Source organism: Patella vulgata, chromosome 6 (assembly GCF_932274485.2).
Source record: "Patella vulgata chromosome 6, xgPatVulg1.2, whole genome shotgun sequence".
Taxonomy (NCBI): Eukaryota; Metazoa; Mollusca; class Gastropoda; family Patellidae; genus Patella; species Patella vulgata.
Genome location: NC_065884.2, coordinates 45,442,853 through 45,465,041, shown reverse-complemented (window position 1 = coordinate 45,465,041; position 22,189 = coordinate 45,442,853). Strand labels below are relative to the sequence as shown.

General features: G+C 34.6%; 2 protein-coding genes across 3 annotated transcripts in view; one reads left to right on the top strand and one right to left on the bottom strand.

The window, feature by feature from the left end:
- Positions 1 to 198: 198 nt before the first annotated feature.
- Positions 199 to 13,192, bottom strand: LOC126824707 (oxidoreductase HTATIP2). The gene is made up of 6 exons (XM_050554038.2): positions 12,810 to 13,192; positions 6,555 to 6,744; positions 3,881 to 3,988; positions 2,820 to 2,957; positions 2,307 to 2,368; positions 199 to 2,032 (listed from the first exon to the last, which is right to left on the bottom strand). Exons 1-6 carry the CDS (start codon positions 12,941 to 12,943, stop codon positions 1,792 to 1,794), a joined length of 873 nt encoding a protein of 290 aa, XP_050409995.1. The 5' UTR covers positions 12,944 to 13,192; the 3' UTR covers positions 199 to 1,791.
- Positions 13,193 to 13,380: 188 nt separating this feature from the next.
- The window catches only part of LOC126824700 (condensin-2 complex subunit D3), a 52,480-nt gene continuing 43,671 nt past the window's right edge, over positions 13,381 to 22,189 (top strand). The window contains exons 1-3 of one of the 2 annotated variants that reach the window (XM_050554024.2): positions 13,381 to 13,679; positions 18,442 to 18,582; positions 20,341 to 20,429. In XM_050554024.2, coding sequence (XP_050409981.2) covers positions 13,616 to 13,679; positions 18,442 to 18,582; positions 20,341 to 20,429 — 294 coding nt within the window. In that variant the 5' untranslated portion in view covers positions 13,381 to 13,615. The remainder of the gene's footprint in view (positions 13,680 to 18,441; positions 18,583 to 20,340; positions 20,430 to 22,189) is intronic. The other variant, XM_050554023.2, reaches the window with a different exon arrangement.

Sequence of the window (22,189 nt, the reverse complement as noted above, 5' to 3'; positions counted from 1 at the left end):
CGATCGATACGATCGATTGAATCGATTGTCGGATACTGTACCTGTGTCCTATTTCTTCCACTGAATACACATGTATCAATTTAGTTCTAACATAATATATGTTTGGCTACTATTGGAGTACTATTATGTACCGTACAATGACAATAAACCAAAACGGCTTATGCATTATTTGTTATAAATCTAAAAAAAAGATAGACCTATTTTAGTATTTATGTTTATTAACATAAATTTAACATAGCAATGTCTCCAAATAGCAGGTCTCCGTCTTCATTAGCTCAGTTGGTTTAGAAAAGTAGGATGTTAAACCACATTGCTTTAGATTATGGTACTAAGTAACAATATGATGATTAAGTTTTCAAATTGAAGGCAACACCTGAAGTTCCATACTACTCCTTTTATGTATATTTATGGGTTCAAACCACTCCTTAACATTATTCACCAAATACTGAAAAAAATCTTGACTATAAAATGTATGGAAAGAGAATATTTTTACTAGTATTAAATTAACAGTTAAATAAATACAATATAAATATGTTGAAGCATTCCGTAAAACATAAATAAAATACAAAGTACAATAATACTTTTTCACAAATATTAGCAAATTTATTGAGATTAGTTGCCTGAACACCTTGGTTAAAGAATTGTCACAATATTTTTTATCTAAAAAGTTGGCTTATTATTTACAAAGGACCTTATAATAGACCTTATAATAGATTATATAATTATTAATATGGCCCATGTTATTACCAGCATTCTTCATTACTGAAACATAAAGATTACTATTGATTTCACACCACCAACTTTATGTGTCTCAGACAACTAAACTAATTATTCTATCTTTTTCATGATAACCACAGTCTTCACATTAAATATTACATTTTCACTGGCTTTTCACTACCTTTTAATTTGAATTAATATATTTAGTTATCATTTATGGGAATGTTTTGGAAAAGAAGGAATAACAAGTCCACCTGTAACAATATCTAATATTTTAACAAAAAAAAAAAAAAAGTTAATTGTTTGAAATGATCTATCGGAGAAAGGAAAACTCCTAATATTATCTTTAAAGTACAATTCTGATAATTTGAATAGTTCATTAAAACATATAGCACAAGTCAAGATTAATACAACAATAAAAAAAAAGTAAAAACAATGCATAGTTTTAAAGTACATAATGTAAATAATATCAATTTACAATCAAAATGTGAATCTAATTAATTTTCTGACCTTATAGTAATAGTAAAGATTCACATATTTCTACATAATGAAGTCATATTACAGATTTGGCTATAAATTGGTGAGATGCAATTCATATCTAATTATACAGCCTATGATGATTTTTAAGATATTCAGCAGATGTTCAGGCTAAGTGCCTTACTCTAAGTGGGTAAGTGTTTCAAATTTTAAATGATGATCTTGAATATGATAATATATAGTTTCTGGGCAGTCACTGTATATTACAGATCAGTGTGCAGTTATGTCTACATATTTCTCAATTTCTTGCACAGGCTTGATATCATCTATATGTTATACAAGCTACCGGTATAAAAGGTATTAGTAATATTTTACCTCTAAAAACTAAAACTACAGAATTTTCAAACTTGTGCAATTACTACTACTATCCTAAAGAGAATCATTGAGAATCTTTTAGAATCTTTTAGTATAATTATGCATATTAATTCAACCAATTTTACTCAAAAATGGTATGATAAGACACTCAAATATGATCAAAATTTATAAAATTTAACACAGCAATTGCCATTAATTAAATGAAATGCATGCAATGTACCCTCAATTTTTTGATTTGCATCCTTTTGGAGCCTCAGCCATTTTTGCCAGTTCGTGTATTGCCTTATTTTCATATAATTCATATGTTTTATCAGTTTTGGACAAGGCATTGTTGATCATGGCTGTTGCTACGTAACCGACAGGTGTTGTTATAGCTGTTGGAAAGAAAAATGCAATTGGTTTTAGTAATGTTCTGGCAACTGCTTCTGCTGGTCGACTTTCTTCTCGTTCACACATAATTACCCTATAATATAATAAACGAGATGCATTTCAGATACATTCATCAATCTTGATACTTCACAGATTAAGTTGGAAGTTGACATATCTATTGAAACAGGAGCTTTTAGCCTCCTTGGAAATTTTTCGGGAAACATTTTAAACTTAGAAATACCTTAGAATTAATGCTACACAATATAATTTTGGCAATGGAATTACCATACATGTTTCTCATAAAACCCTGTCTAGCATATGCCACTGATGTGTTAGTTGATAGAATTTGTAAACTAAAGATACTTTACCCAGGTCTAAAAACAGATAATCTATTGAACTGCAGATTTTTTAAGGCTTCTTCTATCTGGCCCTGCATGGAAATAAAATCCCCAAATTATCTTTAATAGATCAAAATTTAATCTACTGTAATTTCACTGTCTAGAAAAATATAAAATAGATTGGGCATGTTTATAGGTTGTGTGCAAAATTCGATCCCTCAATGAATCTAACATTTATATGCTTTAAGGGTTGAGTATAGCAGGATATGCTGTTCTTGGTTCTTCTAAACATGCAACATGTGAAATAAAAAAATAAGTAACAGTTTGTGCAAGTTGATTATGAATTTAATATTTGTCATGACTACTTTCATTTAGTTATAATGGGAATCAGACTGCTTAAATTATAGAGCCAAATGAACTAGTGAAGTACTTAAAATATGACAAAGATCATAATTTTAAGCAGTGAAGGTAGAAGAGCTTTAGTTTCACAACATTTTAATTTTCAAATTTTGTTGATAAAGAGTATACAAATATATTTTGAACCTTTATTCTTGTATACAACATTGCACTGTCTTTACTAGCTCCCTGCGATGACACCAAAGAAAAGTGTTTGCAACCTGTACTTTTAGCTGTTTGCCCCACAGATAACACATAATCAAAATCAACTTTTATAAATCCATCCTGTAATATAAAAATAATTAAATGACAGAAGAAATTACATAAGAAAATTTCAGTTTAATCAAGCTTAACCATTAGATCTCCAAATTTGGAATGGAATGAAATTGTGTGTTTCTAAATATCTGGAGTAAAAGCCAGGGTTGTAGTAGAATGTGGGCAACTGTGGGTGTCACTATCTTATTTCCAAGGCAATGAGAATTTATTTTATATTACGTTTGTCCTTTTAACTAATGAATAGGCCATTTTTGTAGTCTGTAATTGAAATGTACTAGAATTACCACTACACCACTGTTAAAGGCATATATATTTATAATTTATTTTCAAGGCATTTTGTAGTTAAAACTGGAAATATTAATATACAGGACACAATTCTCTGGAATGTAATTACTGAGAGATGTTTCAGCTAGGATTCTCTAGCCTTTATAGTGCTTGTACATTACAGATTATTGATTTTTGATGAGAATATCTTATTTCATTGATGACTATTTCCAGTTAAAGAGAAAGAGAAATAGGTTTAACGTCCACTTGACACAAACTAGGTCATTTTGGACCTAACATATTGTTCCATTTCAATAATTCACTTGGGCATAGGGGTCTTTAGCAGTGGGAGGAAACCAGAGGAGCTTGAAAAAAAAACCACGAGGTTGGACAGGCAGGGTCTGTAGTAGTAGTGGGAGGAAACCAGAGGATCCCGAGAAAACCTACGAGGTTGGACAGGTGAGGTTGTTCAAGCAGGGTATTGAAACCACACCACCTGACTCAATGACAGACCCTGTGATTTCATGCGCACGAGTTAAACCACTAGACCATCCAAACCCCAGTTAAAGGGTTATGGTTGAGTTTTTCATCATGGAGAATGACCTAGACTAATATTTAATGCCATTTTAATATACAAATCGAGAAAACTTGTTTAAAACTATAATTACAGTTCCTGCTTTTCCTTTCGTAGTTCCTAGGCAACAATATCCGACATCAAGATCACTGAATGCATCAGCATGTTCATTTAGCTTTTCAAAATCTACCACTCTTTGCTCCTTAAAAATATCAAAAAAAAGGGTAAGCTTATAAATAAAAGTTAAGGAGTGGACAGTGTATATATTTCTATGCTACTTTGTACCAGTGGTTGCCAGGCAAGATATGCCCACATTTTGCAAGAGATGGATAAGAGTACAAGCTAAAAAAAACCAAACATTTTTTTGTACAATCAGGGGACATAATCCAGAAAGCTGTGGTCCGATATGCGCAAATATCAAAAGGAATCGAAATCTCTGGGATATAAACATATATTTTAAGTTTTATCAAAATCAGACAAAAATTGTGATCTCTAGCGGGTCCACAACCTTGGTAGTACATACTTTTACACTAAGTGCGTTCAAGGAGCAGCCATTTTGTCAGACAGCTTCGGTAAGATTTTTACGAAATTCAATTTCAATCATCCTCATCAAGGTGTAACTGTGATATATGTAAACAATTTTTAAAATTGGATAAAAATTGTGACCTATAGAAGGTCCATAAACTAAAATCGGGATTTTCCATACAATCAGGGGCCATAATCCAGGAAGTTACGGTCAAATATGCGCGAATAGCGAAAGGAACCAAGATCTTTGGGACATAAACACATGTTTTAAATTTCATCAAAATCAGATCAAATTGTGACCTCTAAAAGGTCAACAACCTTGATATTACATACTTTAAACACTATTTGAGTGCATGGAGCGGCCATTTTGTCTGGCAGTTTTGTTTCGAACGAAATTCGAACTCAATCCTCATTATGGTGTAACAGTGATATATTTGAACGGGTTTTTTAAAGATAGGTTGCCAGGCAACGAAACATACGCCCACAGCAACTAAATCGTCCGGGCAGTCAACAAGGGTTGTCGCATATTTTTACTTTTTTCGGTAATGAAACATTTATAATACACTAAAATCTGATTAAGAGCAACAACTCACGAAGTAATTATCAGAAAACTATTAGAATTTGTTTGGTTTAGAGCATCACAAGATTTTGCAAAGTGATCAAGGGTCATAACTTTGGCAGTAATTATCGGAAATCGTTGAAAATCAATAGGAATCTTCGTCTCATGACCTCAAACACTGTGTATAAATTTAAACTCAATCAGATATTAACTTTAGCCTCTAGAGCATCCACAAGATTTTTTGAAGTGATCAAGGGCCATAACTCTGGCAGTAATTATTGGAAATCGCTGAAAATCAATAGGCTTCTTCGTCTCATGACCTTAAACACTGTGTATAAATTGAAAGTTAATCGGATATTAACTTTGGCCTCTAGAGCGTCCACAAGATTTTTCAATGTGATCAAGGGCCATAACTCTGGCAGCAAATATTGGAAATCGCTGAAAATCAATAGGCTTCTTCATCTCATGACCTTAAACACTGTGCATAAATTTAAAGTCAATCGAATATTAACTTTCGCTTCTAGAGCATCCACAAGATTTTTTGAAGTTATCAAGGGCCATAACTCTGGCAGTAATTATCAGAAATCGCTGAAAACCAATAGGCTTCATCATCTTATGACCTTAAACACTGTGTATACATTTAATGTCAATCGGATGTTAACTTTAGCCTCTAGAGCATCCACAAGATTTTTTGAAGTGATCAAGGGCCATAACTCTGGCAGTAATTATCGGAAATCGTTGAAAATCAATAGGTTTCTTCGTCTCATGACCTTAAACATTGTGTATAAATTTAAAGTCAATCGGATATTAACTTTGGCCTTTAGAGCATCAACAAGATTTTTTGAAGTGATCAAGGGCCATAACTCTGGCAGTAATTATCGGAAAACGCTGAAAATCAATAGGCTTCTTCGTCTCATGACCTTAAACACTGTGTATAAATTTAAAGTCAATTGGATATTAACTTTGGCCTCTAGAGCGTCCACAAGATTTTTCAAAGTGATCAAGGGCCATAACTCTGGCAGTAATTATCGGAAATCGCTGAAAATCAATAGGCTTCTTCGTCTCAAGACCTTAAACACTGTGTATAAATTTAAAGTCAATCAGATATTGACTTTAGCCTCTAGAGCGTCCACGGACCGAATATACATACATTTAAGTTTTATCTAAATCGAATAAAAATTGTGACCTCTAGAGTGTCCACAAGCTAAAAATGTGATTTTTCGTACAATCAGGGGCAATAATCCATGAAGTTTCGATCCGATACATGCCAATATCAAAAGGGAACAAGATCTTTTGAAGATAAACCTATATTTCAAGTTTCATCAAAATCGGATAAGAATTGTGATGTGTAGAGTGTCCACAAACAAATTGTGAACGGTGAATGGACACACCGATGGACGTTCGAAATGGGGCGACAACAATATACGTCCATACGAAAATGGGGGTGTATAAAAATAATAAACTCAATGCAGACTTAACAAAACAAATCAACATCTTAATCCTTGTCATGCACATGTGGCGATTCGAAGCCATGTCACTTGACAGATCTTATTATCTAAAGCTCATGCATTAGAACAGTTGAAATATCTGTTTGATAAGCTATACACAAGCTTACATTCCTAAAATTCATAATATAGGCATAACCTTTAAATTTCAGTATTTGTAGTTATAAATGAAAGCTTACAAACTCAACACCATGTATCTTCTCTGGGGGGACTTCTCTTCTACCAATTAATACAACCTTTTCATATAAATTAGAGCTTGCTAACTGCTTTAACAGCTCTTTTCCAACTTCCCCTGTATACCCTACAACAAACGCTTTATGCTTTTCTTCTTTAAACTGTTCTAAATTTTCTGTGTAATTAGATGCCATTCTAAAATAACAAAACAAAAATAAACAATTTAAACACACCAAATGAAATGTGCCGTATTTGGGAAACTATGACACAGTTCAGCATGCCTTTAAAATTAATATTTATCAGGTTTTCTTATGTTTTACTGTATCAAAATAAATTTAGAACAACTTTCCAGACAATGCAGACAACAGCTTATTGCTTAAGGCAGAAAACAAGACAGAACACAGTCATTTTGTATTCTTTTGTAAACTTAGAAGAAAGTAAAAAATATGTTTTGGAAACAACAGATAGACCCTACAGGGGCCTACAGCCATCATTCAACATACATGTAGGTTCAGTGTCATTATTGACATGATGCTTGTAGGTAGAAACGATAAATGAGCATAATTATGCATTGTCATCGATACCATTGTCATCATGGTTCTATGCAGATTATGTACTAATCAATGACACTGGAATTTTTCTTCATAAAATTCTAGGAAACATAGGTGATAGAGCTCAATTGTACATTCCAGAATTGAAAGGCTCAATCCACTAAACACGAGAATTTTGAGATCTATAGCCATGTACAAACTGATACGAAATGTATGACACTATCTCAACCAATTCCCTGAAGCATTTACAACTCAATTCTGTGTGGAACACTGGATTGCAATGCCGTCAATTTTAAACATTCTGGATTGACAATGGAGGAGCACCCTGGATAAGTGTGTTTCACTATATCATAAGCAAATCTGTGAAGAGACCCTATGAATTGATAATGTGATGACAATATGATTGAGATATTCAATGAGTGACAGAAGAGAGAGAAATGGGGTTTAACATCCACTCGAAACAAACTAGGTTGTTTCAGGATTCACATATGGTTCAGTTTTATTTCAATAATTCGCTTGTGCATATGGGTCCTTAGCAGTGGGAAGAAACCGGAGGACCCGGGGGTTGGACAGGCGACCCTACTCCTTGTCATGTACAACCGGAGAATTGAACTGAAGGACCCACATGATCATGTGTCACACAGATCAGCGCTATTGCAAGTTCGCACTTCTACCAGTTCCTGCAGTTGTAGAGACATGACATTTTCAGGGGATGTTAAGGGGGACTACCAAACGCTAAATTAAAGTCAAACAGAATTCTGGCTTTGTAGTAAAAAATATATTAGAAAATCATGTAACAAACAATTCCAAATGTTTTAAAACAGTGGCATGTAATACTGAACTTTATAGACACTCATTCTTTCCAAAGACAATTATTGATTGGAACCACCTGCATGATAGTATAGTGCGCGCTCCATCAAAAGAGAGCTTTAAATCAGCTCTATCAAGAACCTAACGCACTCACTCCGCCGTTGTCGCGTACATGCTGTAACAGGCCCTGCGACATACAGATTCAGATTGAGAATAATAATTATGATTTTCGTATATTTCAATTTTTGCTATGCCCCTATTTCTTGTATTATAGAGGTTGATGTCCGTTGTGAAAGCAGAGAAGATGCCCTTCTGAAAAGATGATTGGTTACTTAATATTCTAAGAAGGGTTGAGGAATTTATATTATTTTTATAACGTCACACTAATTTACAAAAACTTCCTTTTCTGGATGATGTACGAAAGTTCAGCCTGTCAAAGCATCGCTATGTTGTGTGTGTGAAACACTGGTACTGAAGTGATATCGCTGACAATTACATATGGAAATAAATTATTTACAAAGTAATAAAAGTAAAACTTAACAGATTAGTGAAAAGAAATTATATTTTATTATGCATGTAACAAGCCTATATTGTACCAAAGTACAAGGGTTCTTGATAATGCTGTATGGAAAGTTAAGCATACATTATGCAAGAGCTAAATATGTCTATTTAGGCCTGAAATGTTATCTAAATTATTAATTAAACATTAATTACCCTATCCAGACCATAATCAACTCTAGATGGCATCGCTAGCCTGTGATCTTTAGTGGATTATGAGCCGATTTACTGCATAACTTTCCTTCACAATTTAACAATTAAATGGATAATCAAGACTATGCTGTTTATCGTACTGACTTTAGTTATCTAGTTTTTAACTATTATAGTGAGAACTGCCAACTCGTTTATCAACCTGACTTTAGTAATGATGATTAAGGCTGGGCGGAAATTTCAATCGCTTAGTTCTCGGTTCATAGTGGATCAATTTGAATGAAATTTTCATTAAATTGCCTTTACATTATCTAGTTTTTAACTATTATAGTGAGAACTGCCAACTCGTTATCGAATCTTCTATAATGTATCTTTAACTGTGTATATTATACTAAAAATATGAGAAGGTTGGATTAACGAACTTTCATACTAAGGGACGATGGAAATAGCGGTCTCTTATCTACCACAACGTGTGAAGAATGAACTTTTGCACTAATGGACGGACTGTCAGATTTTGGGGGCATTATCTATATAAAACTAGCAAGAAGTCTGAAGAATGAATTGCCGTATTGATGGAAGGTCATGATAAGGGGTTGACCTATGTACAGGACTTTAACTATGTATTTAATGCTAGAAATACAGTCTCTGATTTACTAACTGACATAGTAAGGGTGGTGCAAAAGTGCAATACCACCGGTAAAAGGTCGATGATGGTTACATGGCCTTTTAAAATGGTTACATGGCTTTTTTAAATGGTTACATGGTGAAGGTCGTTAGTCAATGTCCAAAAACTGAATTTGAAAAGTTTGAATTCAGTTTTCTGTAACAAGACCTTGACCCACGACTTTGACCCAGAACATTAACCTTGATACAGCAAGAAAGAGAGCCATGACACATCAAAGCGCAAAGGCTCTGAGTCGAGCTGTATGCGAAGTTTGGACTCCGGGTTGAGGTCACGGTTGGATAGCGTTGATGACTGGAGGTCACCATGACCCTCATATTGACCACACCCATTGCCTTCCTTTTGAACACCGACCATTTTCTGACCATGAAGTGTGTGACAGGACCCAGGAAAAGGGTGGTCCAACTCCAAGCCAAGAGGATGGCTTTTAAAAATGGTTACGGAGTAAAGGTTGTAAGTCAAGGTCAAATTTCCAGAAACTGAATTTGAAAAGTTTGAGTTCAGTTTTCTGTAGTATGACCTTGGCCCATGACTTTGACCCAATTATCTTTTCTGAAGGGCATTGTCTCTGTTATTACCTCAAACAGTAATTTGACCTGGCAGTATTTAATACAGCCATTCACCCAATATTAAGGGGTAGACTTACACCCAAGATGGATTACCTAAGTAACTTCACAATGGTCAGCTAGCTATGACAGAGATAATAATACATCTATAAACATTACAATCAAAGGCCCACTCAGTAAATGAATGAATGGGCGTCATTTAAATACTACCCCTTCACAACTATAAAATATTATTAAGTTTAAATATAAATTATTATTTATTGTTTATTGTAACCAAGTAACCTCTAGTATATTAGAGTTAAAATTGTAGATTGTATTTAGTTGACCGTTTTCTGACCAAACAGTGTGTGACAGGACTCCGGAATATAGGTCGGTGGTTAAAGCCTAGTTGATGGCCTTTAAAAATGGTTGCGGAGTGAAGGTCGTAAGTCAAGGTCAAATGTCCAAAAACTGAATTTGAAAAGTTTGAGTTCAGTAATCTGTAGCATGACCTTGACCCACAACTTTGACCCAATTATCTTTTCTAAAGGGCACGTCTCTGTTTTCACCTCGATAATACAGCAAGAAAGAGGGCCATAGCACGCATAAACACAAAGGCCCCAAGCTCGATGGGAAGTTTGGGGTCAAGGTCATGGCGATATTCACATGTAAAGGCCAATCCAACTGGTCAACGCCAAATAGTCGTCTGTAGAAAATGGTGGCTTAGCGCAAAAATTAAAATATACGAAAATTATTATTATTATTATTATCAACTGCAGCGTTAGGCAGGAAGCGCAGTGTGGCGGAGTCCGTTTTAGTGTCTTATTATTTGAAGCTAAATAGTCAACAAAGAAAATAGCGTCAATCGGGTCAACGTATATGTCGGCAGAAGCTAAAAGGTAGGTAAAATGAAACATTATTGTTGTGATATCATATTATCATGGCTAGTTCCCCTTAAAACCTGGTAGATCGGCGAAAGTGCAGTGGCGCACACAGATCCTGCGGGTCTGTGCTTGAAAATGTATGTTCCAGACACTGCACCCAAACCCCATCAATGAGTAACAATGGTGATCATTGTGTATACTAATTTTCTCAATATCATAATATGTGACTGTCAGTAAGTACTTGGCTATTGCCTTCACAGTATAATATGTATGCCAGCTGTATAACTGATTTATTTTAATTGTAAGAATTTTGGTGCTGTTATCAGACCAGGTCAGAATGTGACCCTCTTTGATAAAATCTGAACAAAAAAAGGACAATTCTTACTGAGACTGTGTGAGGACAAATTGTTTAGTTTAGTTAATGTTTTTAGTGAAGAAATCATTTTAGATTTAATTCATTCAGTGCGCGTCAATCACAATAATAATGTTATATAATTCCACCCCTTACTCAACATTAATAAACGACTGATTGTACTAAGACCAAATCTTAGTGTAGTCAAAAATAGTATTAAATTCTGTGGATCACGCCTATGGAATACATTACCATGTTTTCTCAAACATTTGAAATCCGGCAACGCCTTCCGCGCCCAACTAATTAAATATCTTAACGAAAATTAATTACCGTCTTTCCCCAATTTGATTAACCTTATAATCATACAATCTATATATACATTACATGTACATTGTTGCATATATTAATTATGAATTTGTCACAGTCAATCTCCTTTAACGCCATATTGAACCTTTTATGTGCTCACAACTTAAACATACATTATGCAAGAGCTAAATCTGATTATTACAAGTCTTTATTTAGGCTTCAGATGTCATATAAATTAGATCTTTATTTACACAAAAAGCACAAAATCAACTCTGTAGACACACGGATGGCTTGGATTCGGCTTGGATTTAAACAGGATTTCGTTGATTGATTAAATTTTTAAATGGCGTCGTAAGCGGAGATTAACCGTTACGTTGACGTCATACTCTCGGAAATAATTTTAGATTGAGGCTAAATGATAGATTGTACGAAGCGAGACCGCTGTTGAGCGAGTCCGCATGTCAGTCAATTTGATTGAAAGTTCGATATACATGTATACGGCCTTGATATTATGTTTAGTTATTGTTAAAATGAGAGTTTGGATGTCGGTATTATAGGCTACACTCTTTTGTCACTTGCGTTTACAGAAAAAATATAGAAATTGATAAACATCGCAGCAACATCACCCCAGTTGAATTGCAGCTCCATTGGATCACTGTTCTGGAGTTATGCAGGCCTACCAGTTACAGTAGAGTACACGCAGGCTAACAAGAAGTCGGCTATAATTATGCCTCATTGATTTGGTCCATTCTTATCTATATATTAAAAGTCTTATTTTTAATTTGTAGTAAAAATAAATGTGATACGAATTGAATTGCAACCCGTCTCAAACCACAGCCATTGAAAACATTACTTGATAATCGAGATTATGTAGGTGAAGTTAACGCCTGTCAATCAAACGATCTTCTATTCTCGGAGACAGTGAAGAGAGAATTGACTCCCATTTCTAGTCAAAAATTACAATAGTGATAACTTTGTTCAGAATAAAGTAATTTGACTGAAATTTTCAATATATTCTTCTTTCATCATCTATTTTTGAACTGTTATAGCAAGAATGGCCAACTCTCTATTAAAATCTCCCATAATGTATCTTTAATGTACATCTGTAAATACATGTACATGTCAACTTGTTTTGTTTCTTTTCTGTCTCATTTTAATGTATAAATTTCTATCTCTTCTCTATCTATTAATGTACATATGTTCCCATTGATAAGGGCAAAATGTAAGAAAGGCCATTGGCCTAATTTTCAACCATTTTGAAATAAAGTTATTATTATTATTATTATATAGCCTAATAACTTATAATAAATAATGACACAGCACATATTAATTATCGTTATCATACAAGTTTGAAGTAGAATTTGGAGCTACATGCTGGCCATATTTGGTGAATTTTTATTGTCAAGTAAAACTGATTATCACCTGCAAATTCTGTCTTTGGCAGGAAACCCTGAGAGTTCGAGTTGCAAGAAGTATATTCCCAATATAACAGCTATAAATAAAATTCCGAGAGATGTTCCTGGGATAATTTCATTACATCTGAACCACAAAACCATTATTTCTTGATCATCAAGACATATACTCGCCCTAGGTATATCACCACTGCTACAACTGCTATTTATTTTGGATAAATATTATGATCACCCACTGTGATTGTACCCTTTTTGACTTGATTATTTTCAACCCCAATCATCTGAATAGAATTGATGAGCATGCGCAACCCATTTTGGTAAGCAAGAATAATGGCAGGATCTGGAAAAAAAATTGATAATGCCTATGCTTGCTTCGCTAATCCCGTTTATTTATTTACGAGTCGAATTCGGAATCAAGCAATAATGAACTATGACCCGCACAGCTGTTCAGTATGCGAATATTATTGATTCGGCGCTTCTGATACCGTCTGGATAACCCAGACCCTAATTCGCAACACTTCGGTTAAACCACTACAGTATATCATCCTGTACATTGATTATGATGGTGCACCGAATAATCTAGACGGAGCATGTACGTAGATTTGTTTTACTTTAATAAGTGTAGGTATTATTAACCTATCCCGAGTGATATTAGATTAATCAACGTTGCGTTCGCGATGACAGATAGGAAATAATTATGTAGCATGGGCTATTCAGGTTTACGACTCAAAGTCGACAGAGGGCGCTGCGAATAGTTTGTTTTGAGATGATAGAGAACACATTGGATGACAGAATTTGGCGGCGAGATTAAATAAAATGAAGGGCCAAGAACGAATAATTTTATCTTTTTCGGCATTGCCAATCTCCATTCTAAACGAAGGTAAGTAAATAATCCGTTTTAGGTTTGTGGTGAGCGTTGCTGATGCTGATAAGTGTTATTTTTTAATTGATTTGAAAAGAAATGGCCAGTAGTAAGTAGTAACTCTGACGAGTGACGTTCTACTCACTAACTCACCTACTTACCGTACTCAGGCTACTAGTACTATTCTGCTCTAACTGGGCTAAAGTTACAATTTCATATTTTTAAAATAAAGCCCTAAAATAGATGGTATCTATAAACAGTCCTACCTTGTTAAAGAAAAATCCTATTAAAGGCTCAATACCACTCTTCGTCTCTTGTTATAAATAACTGAATAATATGTCCCAATCTTTATTCTGGTCAACAAATTGTACTATTTTAGAATATTTCAATTAATTGATGATACAAATTTCATCTTAACACACCTTATTTAAAAATTTTGAAAAATTCAACATAATGGTTTGAAACGTCTAACGTAATGAAACTTCGATTTAAAAATATTTTCGAACCCTCTGGACAAGTAAAATAGGATGTAATGGATAATTTACACAACAGGTAGGACACTTTAACATCTAGTACTTAGAAAGAGATATTATTTATTTTCTGGAGCTTTCAAGCCAGCAAGAGTGTTATTGTCCCTTTAATCCTATAATTCACTATTGCCAGTTGAGAAATTGGCAAAAATATAATTTTAAACTTCAAATTCAAACGTTTGAAGATAGCTATTCCATGTTGGGGAATAGGAAAACAAGGGAGGTAATTGGGAGGTAACTTTATTTCCGGTGTGAAGATTCTTAAGTGTGAGAAAGATAACCTATGATCGTATAATAGTGAGTTAGACATAGAAATAATTATGTTTTGACTTTTTTAGAAAATATGAAATTGTAATTTTAAATGTATAACAAACCTCATCTCCATCTCAACCCTCCATGTTTCGAGATAAGGGATGGTGCTGTATCGTTCCACGTAGCAAAGCCCAACTCACATCACATCGGGTGTCAGTAGTAAGCAAAATTGACAATATTTTTCATCAAAACCATGATTGATTATTTATAATATTTCTGCCACATCCAACTTCAATTATTAAGCATATAATTTATAAATATAATTATAATAACCCTACCTGAAACTAAACGGGTATTATTCATCGTATTTAAAATCGAGGCGTTACACCGTTACTAGGAACCCCATTTTTAAACGGGAGATGTATGATTGACGGTATATATATCATTATATGTCGGATAAACACAAAACAACGCTTCATTGATTTGAATGCAAATATTTGGAGTTAGGCGATAGTTGTGCCACTACATTGGCCTCTGTAAGTTTAATTAATCAGAATAGTATAAAATTATCTTATTATTAAGATGTAACATGCATTAATAAAGAAAATGAGTTTGCCACTTGGAACTAAAGGCACCCAATCGTAGTACATCAGATCGCAATGTTTTTAGCTACGTTCTCGTACCTAGGTTAAATGAAGATCGGCATACGCCATACACTATGAGGGAAATTTTACTCAGAGTTGCTACAGAATTCCAATTTTACGTGCGCGCTAATGTGTAGGTTACAATATGACCTGTTTTACGTCCCATCTGAACGACTAGACAGCTGTCCATGTCAGACTTTCCTTCCTGAAATTTCCAATTACACACCCAAATTAAACTGCACTTAGCTTAACATACACCAATTCCCTTTGAAATAAAGGTAAAACCTTACCGCATGCAGTGGTTTGATTAAACCCAACTGCTATGGGAAATTTCTGTTCATTTTAAAATGGCCACCGAACCAGAATCACGCGATTTCACTGCATTCGAAAATACAGAAAAACTGTTCGGTAAGTTAAAATTTCAGCGTTCCACTCCTCACTATTTGTAACATAATTACTTATTTCCATGCAAACTGTGATGATACATTTGCAACTGAACCTAATAAAATTTTATTTGAGCAAAGCCTCAAATAGTGTATCAATTGTAGCCGTGAATAAGACAGGACGCAGGTACATTATTGTAGCTATGGAAAATCCAGAGGAAATTTCTCAGCCTACTGCACCAGAAGTGAACCTGCGACCTCTAGGCTAGTTAACTCATCCACAGGCATTCTTGTAAAGGAGCTAAATCTTTATTCTTTGGCACCTAGAAATGGACCCAAATGGGTCGCAACACATATACATGTAACAATGTAATATGAATGTATATAAATTATAAACTAATTTACATGTACATTGAGCCGTTTCTGTCTTTAATGTAATTTCTATTTAGTTATTTCTGTCGATATACACGAAGAGTCCAAATTGAATGACAGTCTTTGGCATCTCGTTATTCCAGTCTACACTGGTAGTATTCTCCAGTGGAATATGTTTAGCCTCGTTCATCGAGTTGCTTCTTTACAAATGGCGTTCGTAAGCATGCACATGATTCATGTGCCAATTTTAAAATTTTCATTTTGTCTTAAATTGGATATCAGAAGCCCATCTTTTCATGATAATTTAACAACATCAGTATTGATTTAAATTGACCAATGAGTCGTTGATAATTTTGAGTAAAGTCCGGCCCACACCGCCACGACTTGCCCAGACTCTACCCAACGCAACGTCTTGTCTCAGATAATCAGTGCAGTGTGGACAGTCCCACGATTCAATTGATTTCCGTCGCGCCGTGGCCTATCGGCCCGACTGAGCATGTTCAGTCGTAGTCGGATGCAGTCGTAACCCATCGTGTTTGTGTGGACACTCACACGACACGATCAATTTACGAGCAGTCAACTTCGGCGGCATCTTGGCAAAATATAATGTCACTTTTATGCTTCTGGTTTACTTTTGGAATCACTCGCTATAGGGAAGTGGCGTAACTCACGAAGCATAATCGGTGAGAGTCGGGCATGTGTGGATTGGTACCGTCGTAGGCAAGTGAAGTAAAGACGCAACCCGATTTTTTTTTACAACTACCCAAGACACTGAGTCCTGTCGGGTTGTGTATAGTCGTACACACACACAGTCACAAGTTGTTGTTAAATGTATGGAATAAATCAGTTTTACCCATCGGTAGTTTTTATACGCCCACATTTTCACGTGGACATATATTGTCATCTCCCCTGTCCGGACGTCCGTCCGTCCACAATTGTTTGTGAACAGTCTACAGGTCACAATTTTTATCCGATTTCAATGAAACTTGAAATATAGGTTTATCATCCTAAGATCTCAGTTCCTTTCGATATTGGCATCTATCTGACCGTAACTTCATGGATTATGGCCCCTGATTGTACGAAAAATCACGTTTTTGGCTTGTGAACACTGTAGAGGTCACAATTTTTATCCGATTTTGTTGAAACTTAACATGTAAGTTTATAACCCAAAGATCTCAGTTCCTTTCGATATTCGCGCATATCGAATTGTAATTTCCTGAATTCTGGCCCCTGATTGTACGCAAAAACGCGTTTTTTGGCTTGTGGACCCTATAGAGGTCATAATTTTTATCCGATTTAAAAAGCCGTGTTAATATATAACCATTACACCCTAAGGACGACTGAGTTCGAATTTCGTGAAAATCGGCCCAAAATTGACAGACAAAATGGCCGCCGTTCGTTCTCAAATAGCGTAAAAATATGGTATATCAAGGTTGTGGACCCTATGGAGGTCACAATTTTAATCCGATTTGGTTGAAACTTGAAATGTAAGTTTATAACCCAAAGATCTTGGTTCCTTTCGATATTCGCGCCTATCGGACCGTAACTTCCTGAATTATGGCCCCTGATTGTACGAAAAATCGCATTTTTAGCTTGTGGACCCTATAGAGGTCATAATTTTTATCTGATTTAAAAAAACGTATTATTATATCACTGTTACACCCTAAGGACGACTGAGTTCGAATTTCGTGAAAATCGGCCCAAAACTGACAGACAAAATGGCCGCCCTTCGTTCTCAAATAGCGTAAAAATATGGTTATCAAGGCTGTGGACCCTATAGAGGTCACAATTTAATCCGATTTTGTTGAAACTTGAAATGTAAGTTTATAACACAAAGATCTCGGTTCCTTTCGATGTTCGCGCATATCGAATTTTAATTTCCTGAATTATGGCCCTTGATTGTAGGAAAAATCACTTTCTTTTAAGCTTGTTCTCTATCCATCTCTCGAAAATGTGGGCCTATCCTGCCTGGCAGCCGCTGGTTGTTTTATCAAATAGTGCATAAGCACTAGTGCATAGTGCATATCACGGCGGGTGAGATTAGTTCATCGATGTTTTAATAATAAACTAAAGTGCCCCCCATATTGAGTGTTGATTTAATTTAGAACTGATGTTCTTAAAAGAATGTTTTAACACATTTTAATGGATAAGCTTATGTCTTTTATGTGAAAAGGAATAATTTACATTCAACAGCTGACTTAACCAAACTTTGTGTGGACACATTAAGATGCATCCGATGTTCAGCATATCTGTGCCTCATGCTTGACAATCCCCTGTCACTAAGTCAGTAAACTAAACTATTACTCCTGCTGTCCAATGCAAATATCACACTGATTCAAGAATAAATGCCTTTTACAGCTGGGCTTGGTACCTTGCTTATGCCATGGGGTAGTGAAAACGCAGCTGTACAGGCAGAATCCCCACCTCCCTCTTATTATCATTGCACACATAGACCCTCCTACCCATTGAAATGGAAATAAAAAAATATCTTAGTCTTTTTGGCTCCCTGTTTTCTTATGGTTAAATTTGTGGTATTGCTTCATTATTTTTGTTTTGTATGCTTTATTATTTATGGTTCGTTTGTTGTTTTATATTTTAGAATGGGTTAAAAATGTTTGGGAAGCAGATTTTACAGATTTGAATGATATTCCAGTTGAGACTTTATCTGCTATCAAAAATAACAGATACAATGTTAAAGAACTTGAAGCATGTTGTAGTGTTTTAAAGCAGGAAAAAGAAGGTATTGTATTTTTCTATGTCTTCATTGTGAATTTGCATGTTCATATTTACAGATGGATGACTATTTTATTTCTCTGGCAAAGACAATAGGTGGACCCACAGTTATTTTTGCTTTGCAGACTGTGTTTTTTAACATTAATAAAGTAAGATATTAAAGATACATTATGCGAGATTACAATGTAGATAAAGAGCTGGACGTTCTCACTATAATAGATAAAAACTAGATAATGTAAAGTGAATTTCAGTCAAATTAATCCACTCTGAACCAAGAATTTAGCGATTGAATTTTTGACCTAGCCTCAATCATCATTACTAAAGTTGGTACGATAGAAAGCATAGTCTCGATTATCCATTTCATGATTAAATCATGAATGAAAGTTGAACAACAAATTTGATCCTAATCCAATAAATATCGCATTCTAGCAATGACATCGAGAGTTGATTATGGTATGGATAAGTTAATTAATGTCTAATTAATAATTTAGATTTAAACATTTCACGCTTAAACATGCATTATGCATGAGCAAAATCTGCTTATTACAAGTCTTTCTTTAGGCCTGAAATGTTTTCTAAATTATCAATTAGACATTAATTAACTTATCCAGACCATAATAAACTCTCGATGTCAAGGCTAGCCTTCGATGTTGGCTGGATTAGATTCCTATATGCCGCTTAACTCTTAACTGACCCAAGGCGACTTTTGTCGACACCTATAACGTTACCGTTAAGTACCCACGGCGACTTTTGTCGACAAAATCGGTTAGCCGAATGCAACGTTCCTAGCGTAATGAGAGTTATTTCCCTTATGAACAGACGACTTTATCTCATTTGTTTACTTCCTGTTTGACATTTTGACAGTTAAAAATCTTACTGTTTCTCCTGGAAAAATTATAATAAAACGGTGATATGTCTAGACCTATTTGGCAACATTCTCCTAATGACGGATTACCATTACAGTGATTCAGATTTTATCTGTAGTGTAGATTTTTACAGTTTTGCGTTAGGCCTAGAACATGATAGAAGTAGGCTTAGTTAATCAACAAATTTCTATTACGGTACTTAAATAAGCTTAAATTAAAAGAGATTCATGATGAATAATTTTTAGTTCACAACAGCCGAACAAAAAAAAAATAGAAATAACCATTATATACATGAATTTTGCATGAAATGTCTAAATTAATTTTTTGTATAAAATTATATTTATGAAAATGGCATTAAATTTAGATTATTTCATCCATTTACATTAAGGGTTTATCTACAGTTGTTTATTAATGATATGATTAATATCTATATTTTAATACTATTGACCATTATGACGTGGGTTTTTATGACGTTATGACGTCAAACCTCTGGGTCGTTTAAGAGTTAACGGCCATTGATAATTTAATCAAAACAGTGGATAATCGAGACTATGCTGTTTATATTAATGATTTTAGTAATGATGACCGAGACTATGCGAAAATTTCACCCGCTTCGTTCTCGGTTCATAGTGGATCAATTTGACTGAAATTTTCAGCAAATTACCGTTACACTATCTAGTTTTTAACTATTATAGCGAGAACTGCCATCTCTTTATCTTATCTCCCATAATGTATCTTTAAAGAAAGACCTGCAATAGGTAGATTTAGCTTTTTCATAATGTATGGTTAATATATATTTTGAGCGATGGCATTGAATATTAGATATTATATATATGGTTCATATTTTTGCCTAAATAGTTACACAAAATCATTTACAGGTATAAATTACAATTTTGCAGGTGGTCTGTGGACAATTCTTGTTGAGAATGATATCTCTCTTAAATCACTGGTTGTATTAATGGTTTATCTTCTGGAAACTGGAAGCAAGGTTTGATATTTGTTCATCCTCTCATGCCAGACAAATTTGTCAATAATCATATTGCTCGAAATATAAATATTATAAAAGAAATAGGACCATTAAACACCTTCTGAAGCAATGGTCTGAGAAATTCTTCTCTAGCCATTGCTGTATTGAGAATAAAAACTTGAGTCTTTGACAGAGCGTGTCCATTCTCAGCGTCCAATCAAATGTCTCCTGAGTAAAATATGGGGAATTTTCATGACTTAACTGGGGTGATCTTTTTAAAAAAAAAAACATCCTAGTGTTTCTTAGTGCTGATTTCAAGGAAAATTTTACCCTTTCATGCATTGAGAACAAACATCGATACTCGCATAGGTAAATTTGGCTAAAACTTGCTGTTGGAACGAATATTCTTTGACTCAAATCTCTGATATAAAGTTTGTAAACATTTACCAATTACTACTGCCTACCTTTCAATATTCGATAATATTTATCCATTTTTGTGAAGAAAATCCATGATTTATTTATTTTATCAAAAAAGCACATGTTATACATGTATTTCTGTGTGGTCCAAAAGATGATAAAAAGATTCTACGTGCAGCACTGCCCACTCCTACTACTGGGGTCACCGTATCAAGTTTATTATGACTTGGATCCCATCTAAGTTTATGTTATTCAAATGGTTTTGGATTCCTCTCTCTTTATATTTATTTGGATTCACTGGCTTAATGTGACCGCGTTTGTCACCAGACACTTTACTGTAACATATTTAGAGCTCTGGTTAATCACGATTGATTTTGTTACGTTGTTATGTACTGGTTGTTGATTGGACTGTTAACCAGTCATAATTTGGGACATAAATTTGCACTGTGTATGGCAGTGTTTGAGCGGGATTAGGTCTAATCAAATGAAACACTGCGAGGAGTATGTGGTTCTTAGGAAGTTAGGCCATACAAAAAAAATATTCTGTTTCTCAGATAATCCTTACAAAATAATTGATGCCGGACGGAGGTCTTTATTTGATCAAAGGATCACTACTGGGCTAAATGACTTTGATAAACATCACATTTCAAGGCACTACATTTATCTTGTCATGTTGTTAGTACATGTAGGAATGTATGATTATCTAGTGTCATTCATGATTGTCAGTAAAATTTATTAGGGTTGTGTACAATTCTGGATTCATTAACCGGGATAAAACATTTACATGCCTTGATTAATGAAACCATTTTTATTTTTGAATATTTGTCCCCGCTGGGGGACTATTAAAATGAGTCTGTCCGTCACAATTTTTAGGACACAATAACTCTCTAACTGAGCCAGAATGTTCAAACCTAGTGTAGATGTTTATTAAGTCAATGCCGTGATGGAGTTCGAAGATGAGCATTTTCTGCTTAGGGTAAGCAATTTGATTGGTTGATGCTTTGGGACACGATGACTTTAAGTGTAGCCTGTCCAACCTCGTGGGTTTTCTCCAGGTCCTCCGGTTTCCTCCCACTGCTAAAGACCCCTACGCGCAAGTGAATTATTGAAATAAAATTAAACCATATGTTAGTCTCGAAATGACCTAGTTTGTGTCAAGTGGACGTTAAACCCCATTTCTCTCTCTCTCTCTCTCTAATTAAATGGGAGTGATGAAACTTGGTGTATAGTTTCATTACATCAATACCTTGACTAAGTTCGATAATGACCATTTTCTGCTCAGGGCAAGCAGAGCGTTAGCAATTTGATTGGTCGATACTTGGAAAAAAATTAATCTCCTAATTGAGCTAGAATGTTCACACTTG

Coding starts and splice junctions, on each gene's coding strand:
- LOC126824707 (XM_050554038.2), bottom strand. CDS start 12,943: ATGGTTTTGTGGTTCAGATGTAATGAAATTATCCCAGGAACATCTCTC. Junction 2,369..2,819: donor TGTTGTATACAAGAATAAAG/GTTCAAAATATA, acceptor ATTTCCATGCAG/GGCCAGATAGAAGAAGCCTT. Junction 2,033..2,306: donor TTATCTGTTTTTAGACCTGG/GTAAAGTATCTT, acceptor ATTATATTATAG/GGTAATTATGTGTGAACGAG.